The sequence below is a fragment of the Lontra canadensis genome, unplaced genomic scaffold, assembly GCF_010015895.1.
Source record: "Lontra canadensis isolate GAN:19392208 unplaced genomic scaffold, GSC_riverotter_1.0 scaffold16, whole genome shotgun sequence".
NCBI lineage: Eukaryota > Metazoa > Chordata > Mammalia > Carnivora > Mustelidae > Lontra > Lontra canadensis.
This window is the reverse complement of record NW_022631010.1, coordinates 7,037,218-7,043,771: the sequence shown is the minus strand read 5'-3', so window position 1 is coordinate 7,043,771 and position 6,554 is coordinate 7,037,218. Positions and strand designations below refer to the sequence as shown.

The 6,554-nt window shown below is 58.8% G+C and overlaps 1 protein-coding gene across 1 annotated transcript; it reads left to right on the top strand.

The window, feature by feature from the left end:
• The first annotated feature begins 294 nt into the window (after positions 1-294).
• Positions 295-4,708, top strand: GFRA4 (GDNF family receptor alpha 4). Its single transcript, XM_032859385.1, is given in 7 exon segments — positions 295-337; positions 2,179-2,541; positions 2,619-2,665; positions 2,668-2,782; positions 2,862-3,014; positions 3,665-3,756; positions 3,929-4,708. Coding segments are annotated over 7 exon segments (894 nt in total). The 3' UTR covers positions 4,010-4,708.
• Positions 4,709-6,554: the final 1,846 nt, after the last annotated feature.

Below are 6,554 nucleotides of genomic sequence, written 5' to 3'. Positions count from 1 at the left end.
GTGGTGGTGCAGTGTGTGTGTGTGTGTGTGTGTGTGTGTGTGTGTTTCCACCTAGGCTGAGTGCCTCCCAGACCTACCTGCAGGCAAAGCGGAGGAGGGGCAGGGGGAAACACACTCAGTGGGGCAGGATGTCATTCCCACTACAAGGCTCCTCCCCATGGGAGTGTCAAGTCCGCACCAACGACGCTTGCAGCTCGGGTTCCCACGCTGGGCTCAGTCTGCTGCTGGGAAGCAGACACCTGTCCCGCTGGGATTCTGCTGTCAGTCGTCCTCCCCATCTGTTTGCTGCCCGGCATGGGCCTCTGCTTGGCACCTGCGCTGCTGCTGCTGCTGCTGGGTGAGTGGCTGCCTCCTCCCGCAGACCCCTCACCTCTGGCCTCTCTGCTTGATCTTCAGGGACAAAGTAAGGGGGCAAGAGGATGGTCTGGAAAAAATCACAACCGCAGTGCGGGGCATGGGCAGTAGACTTGCATATGGGGTGTGCCTACACCGTGCCACTTGCCACTCACCACCTCCAAGTCCCATCTTGGTACCCGGTCCCAGAAACTTTCTTTTTCTTCTTGGGTCCCTTCTCCCACCTCTCTTACCCTTCTCCCATCTTCAGTCTTGGAGCTTCACACTCATTCCTTGGTGCCACGCATCTGCTGTTCCACCTGCTTGACTTCCCCTTCCCCAGCTGGGGCATCCCGGAGGGAGCCGTCACTTGACCAGGTGGAGCCGGGTGGGGAGAATGGAATCTGACAATGGTTTAAGGCCAAGGAGATACTGGAGCTGAGATGCGCTGAGGGTAAAGATGAGGCAAGGGTACTCCTGGCAGAGGGGAAATCTGTAAGCAAAGGAGCAGAGGTGGGACCAAGACCTTAGGTGACACTAAGTGCTGCTGTGTGTGGCTGAAGCTGGGCATGTGAGGGGTTTGGCTGGGACAGAAGGGTAGAGTTTCTCTGCTGCTCCTGGAGTCCTGGAGGGGAAGGGGAGGGGAGGGGAGGGGAGGGGAGGGGAGGGGAGGGTTCCCCTCTCTCCCGTCTACCCTCTCCACATACCTACTCATCCTAAGCCCTTGGTATCTGTTCATCCTGCCTGCGGAATAGACATGCTGCAGCCACACGGAGAGTCCCTGTGGCTCCTGCCATCCAATCCATGGATCCTGAAAGAGGGGGCCAGGGCCAGATGGGGACCCTGCTCCCAGACCTGAAGCAGGAGCCACCTCCCTGCACACACTCAGTGAGAAGGATGGGGGGCCAGACTGGAAAACTTGCCCATGACTGTAGCGCTTCCAGGGGCTGAGAGTACAGAGAGGGGCAGCAGAAGTCTGGTTTTGGTGACCCAGGTCCTAGGAAGGGGCTGCCAATTCCCTTCCTATGAGACCCTCACCTGGCCCCCAGAAGACTGCCACCTGTCATGGACTATTGGGCCTTGTGGCTAAGGACAGATCCCTGTTGCCTGACCAGAGGGTCTCTCTTGCTCTGACCAGAGGAATTCACACTCTGGCCGCCTGGTCTAAATGGGCCCTCTGCTGCCCAGAGCCCTCCTTTGCTTGGCTGGTGGAGAGTGGAGGGGCCAGGTGACACCAGAGATGGGCCACACGGGAGGATGAGAAGGGAGCATCAGAAGGAGTGGAAGGGCAAGACGGTAAGGGACAGAAGGAGGCACCTGAGAAGGTCTGGAAGGTGGGAGACCCAGAAACCAATAGGGAGGAGAAGAAAGGGAGAAAGCTCAGCTGTCCCTGAGTGTCAAAAGAGAAAGAGGAGGGGCCACTGTCCTCAACCCATCTCTGATAAATGTCCATTAGCCAAGTCCCCAGAAGCCTTGCTCTGTTTCCCACGTCAGCTGGGGCCTAGGAGAGTGGCAGGAGCCCCGCGGACCCCTCTTTGAACGGGTGTGGCCGTTCTGCGGAAGGAGTGGTGCCTGGGGAGGATGGGCTTCATTGTCTCAGGGAGGCCGGCCCGAGTCTCGGTGCGCCCGATCCACCCGTGACGTGTTGCAGGACTCCCCAGAGCCGGGGGCCGCCCGTCCCGGCGACAGAGGGGCGGTCAGTGCCAGCCGGTCACGCCTTCGAGCCACACTCTGCGCTCCTCAGGTTCCGCGCGCCCCGCGTCTTCAGAGGGCGTGGCCGGGGGACGCGGGGGAAGCGCGCTGGTAAGGCTCCCGGAGAACTGCAGCTGCCCGCCGTTCCCTCAGGGTCACCTGGCTCGGCCGGACGCAACCGATGCCTGGACGCGGCCGAGGCGTGTACGGCGGACGCGCGGTGCGAGCGGCTGCGCACCGAGTACGTGGCTCAGTGCTTGGGTCGGGTCGGGGCAGGAGGCTGCCCCCGCGCCCGCTGCCGCCGCGCCCTGCGCCGCTTCTTCGCCCGCGGGCCTCCCGCGCTCACCCACGCGCTGCTCTTCTGCCCGTGCGCCACCGCCGCGTGCGCCGAGCGCCGGCGCCAGACCTTCGTGCCAGCCTGCGCCTTCGCGGGGCCCGGGCCGGCGCCGCCGTCCTGCCTTGCACCCTTAGACGCCTGCGAACACAGCCGGATCTGCCGGTGCGGAGGGGGGTGGGGCTACGTGGGATGGGGCGGAGGCGGGGCGGGGCTGTGTGGCAGGTGTGAACGGGCTGCGGGAGCAGGCGGGGAGGAGACGGGTGGGGGGACTGGGCGGGGCCTCCCGCTCACCGCCCCTCCGTCGCGCCGCGCAGGCCCCGCCTCCTGGCCTTTCAGGCCTCTTGCTCGCCCGCCCCCAGCGCCCCCGACGTCTGCCTGCAGGATGAGGCCCCTCGCTGCCTGCGTGCCTACGCAGGCCTTGTGGGTACGCACTGCCGGGATCCGGGCGCTGACTGGGTTCTCTCGGAGATGCCTCCGCCTGGGTGGGCCGATTACCCAGTCCTGGCGGTCCCAGCAGGCACCGCCGTCACTCCCAACTATGTGGACAACGCGAGCGCGCGCGTGGCGCCTTGGTGCGACTGCGGAGCCAGCGGAAACCGGCGTGAGGAGTGCGAAGCCTTCCGGGGGCTCTTCACTAGGAACCGCTGCTTGGGTGAGGGGCCCGGGTGGGGCGGCGCTGACCGCTCCTTCCCAGTTTCGGGCTGGCGAGAGCTTATTTTAGCGGTGAGGAAACTGAGGCTGTTTGCGGCAGCCATGCAGGTGCACACCCTCTGTGCTGTCGACCTGCCCCTCCAGATATCCGCGCCCAGTTATCCCCAGAGACCAGATCACAGACCAAAGTAGGATCTTAGGGATGTCTAGGCTGGTGACCCTGCAGGCGGGTAGGGGTGGGAGGAAACAGTCAAAACAAGTTTCCGAGTTCCTGGAATGGAACTAGGTGAAATTCCTGCCAGCGCCACTTCTGACGTGGTCCCACGCCCAGGTGATCTTGCTTTTTGGGTCTGAGTAAACTGGGTGGTCTGTGAAGTCCGATTCTGCCACTCACCCGCCCAGAGTTAGCCAACTCCTCTAAGCCTTTTTGTGCCCATCTGTAACATGGGGGTAATAATCGTCACCCTTCCCTGTGAAGATGACAATTTGGAAGGCCTTGTCATGCACCTTCCATTCCAGAAGCCAATTCTTGCAGATATCCTATCTTCCTAACCCACCGCAGGAAGCCAGAGGTCTCTGTTTGTCCCAGAGGACCTGGGCCTGGTGCTGGGGTTTCCCAGCCTAGCCCATCCTGGCCCTCTTTCTCCATAGATGGTGCCATACAGGCCTTTGACAGTGGGTGGCCTCCAATCCTGCAGAACCAGCCAGATGTCCGCCAGGACCCTGAGCACAGCCTCCTGCAAGTAGGTGTAGGGAGAGGATGGTGAGCTGCCAGCCCCTGGCCTGTCTCCTTCCACACACTTCCATTCCAGGTGGGCTTGGATGGAGGCATGAATGGCCTGGGGTGGAGGTGGTGGAGGCAGAGAGCAGAACCCAGCTTTTACCTCAAGTGCACATTCTGGTCCCACCCCTAAGGTGTCCTCCGCACATGGGCTCCTGGTGGTGGAATCCCTGCTTTCCATGCTGTTTGTCCTCGCTCTGCAGCCCCTGCTCTGACTAGGACAGCCAACCTTGGACAACAACATCATACTGACAGCCATACTGCCTGGGATATAGGGCCCCATCTGCACCCTCTTGCCCCCTGAAAGTGGACTGGCTTGCCTCCCAAGCTGGCCCCAGTGCTCTTGCACTGCTGTCCTTTTTAGGTCTGGACACCCTGTGTGCCTGTCCCCTAGAGTGAGGGATGTGGGGTTAAGGGCCCGATGCAAAGCCCCTTGTTTCCCTTTTAGTGGGTTTCTTGGTTGTAGGTCCCTCTGTCCACTGACCTTGGAACAGTCAGGTTCTCCTACAGGGTAAGATGGGAGGGGGTCACCTTTGTAGCTAAGTCCTCAGTGGGGCCCCAGATCACCTACAAGTCAGAAACCATCCAAATTCCAAGAATTTTAAGAGATTTTTAACAGCTTCTCCGAAGAGAACATACCCTAAGGAGTACATCTGGACAGACTTACAGGTAAACTTTTTTTTTTTTAACACTGCAGCCTTTCATGGCACCCTCCCAGGGAGGCACCACCTGTCATGATATCCACCTAGGCCCCATTGACTAATGTTAGTAAGGTTCTTCCCAACCACGATATGCTGCTTGGTGTGCACCACCTGAAGTGAGACTCCAGTCCCCTGCATTGCACTGGTCATGTCACATCTTCCCTGTGGTTTAACCTAGCACTATGAATGGCAACCATAGCTCAATAAACCTGTATGCACTGAGACTGGCCTTGCTTTCCTGTGATCTGTCCTGGGATCCCGGAGACCAAGTCTGCTACAGGCTGGTATCCCTCTGCGGGCCTATGTGACCTCAGATGGTATCAGAACCAATCTGGCTACCTCTGCTCACCTGCAGATGCCAAACTGAATCAAACTATTAGATTCTAGTGGCAGAGATTTCTGTTGCTTTGTCTTCTCTGCTAGTACTTGGATTCAGGAACTACGCTTCCCAGCCTCCCTTGCAGCCAGGAGGTGGTTATGGAACACAGTCCTGGTCATAAGTGGAAGTCACAGATGAGGCTTCCAGGAGAATTCTTGAAACAGGAGCAGACTTGTTGACTGGACCCCTCAGGCTTTAGCCTTCTCTCCCTTCTTCTTGCCCACAACTTGGTGGCCATGTCTGGGGACGTGGGAGCCATTTTGAAAATGGGAGTCACATGACATTGTGGAGCCACTGCCCCAGCCCCCATCTGCTGCCTCCCACTAGACTCTTCATTGTATGAGAGAAATAATACCTTTAGTTTGTTGAAGCCAGTTTCTCCAAAGACATCTGTCATTTGCAGCCAAACACAGTTTCTGATTGTTCCACTATCAGTGGAACAATCCGGGGTGCCAGTGAGCCCTGGGGTCACTTGTACACAGAGCCCAGGCCTGACAGACACTTTAGAGTGGTGGTCATTTTGTCATTGTTGTTGTTGCTGTTTATTTCCATACATTCTGCCTGCTTCTGTCCATGTGGAGAGTCGAATTCTTTCCTGGTGTCCAAGGAAGTGTCTCATAAGGTTTTCACAAGCACTTGTGTGTGGCCGGTGTGGGTGAGGGTGTGCCAGGGGCATTGTGTTGATCTGCGGTCCTGCGAAAGTGTTCGGGGAGGAGAAGGCAGAATGATGGGGGCCAAGTATGAAGTCTTCTGCCCGCTTCCTTCTTTCTCAAGAGCTTGGAGACACCGATGAGTGAAGGGTTACAGAGTCTCTGAGCTGCTCCTTCTCAAAGCTGGTTGAGGCTTGTCAGGGGCTGTGAAACCCATGTGGGCCATGTTGTTGGCGCCTTGCTCAGAGACCAATCTGGGCAGGTCAGGTGCCCACCACACCAGGTTGGGTGCTGGGGAGGTTGGGTGCTGACACAACTCAGAGCTGCCCCCCACTCTAGAAGAAATGCCTGTAAAGTTCTCTGCTCCTGAGGTAGACTGCAGCCATGGGGCGGAGGGACTCTCCTCTGCACCATTCGTGCTCCCGAGCTCCTTGTGGGATTGGGCTGAAGCTAGATCCCAGCTGAGACCACAGCCTCGCCTAGCACACCTTCCCCTGCCTGCTCCTGCCTCCCTCAGAGGTTCCCCTGAGGGCACTCCCTCTCCTAAACCATGACCTGTGAATTCCTGTCTTAGGCTCAGTTTCTGGAGAACCTGACCTTAGACCAAGGCTTCAGTGCAGATCACACCCAAGCCCAGGCCTGGGGCTGTCCTGACCAGAACAAGAGCCACTGGCTCTGAGACTCTGTATTTAGCGCTCAGAGCAAACCCACAGACACCACATACGGCGGCAGTCCACCAGCCTTGCAGCTGCAGCCAGTAATCTCCTCGAACCCAGCACTAATCCGACCTGCTAGGGTATGCCCCTGAGCAGCCCGGGCTTCCGGCACAGCTGAGTCCAGGGTTCAAGTGATGGTGCCCCGTTGGCCTATCCATGGCTTCCCTCCGTGGCCACGAAGGCTCTCCCTGCAGGATGCGTTAGAGTGTCACCTGCAGCTGCAGACTGTGGTCTCTCCTTTTAGGGATCTCCGCAGAGAAAGGCTCCTCTCATTCCCATCATCCACGAACTGAGGCAGGACCTGGGGAGGACCA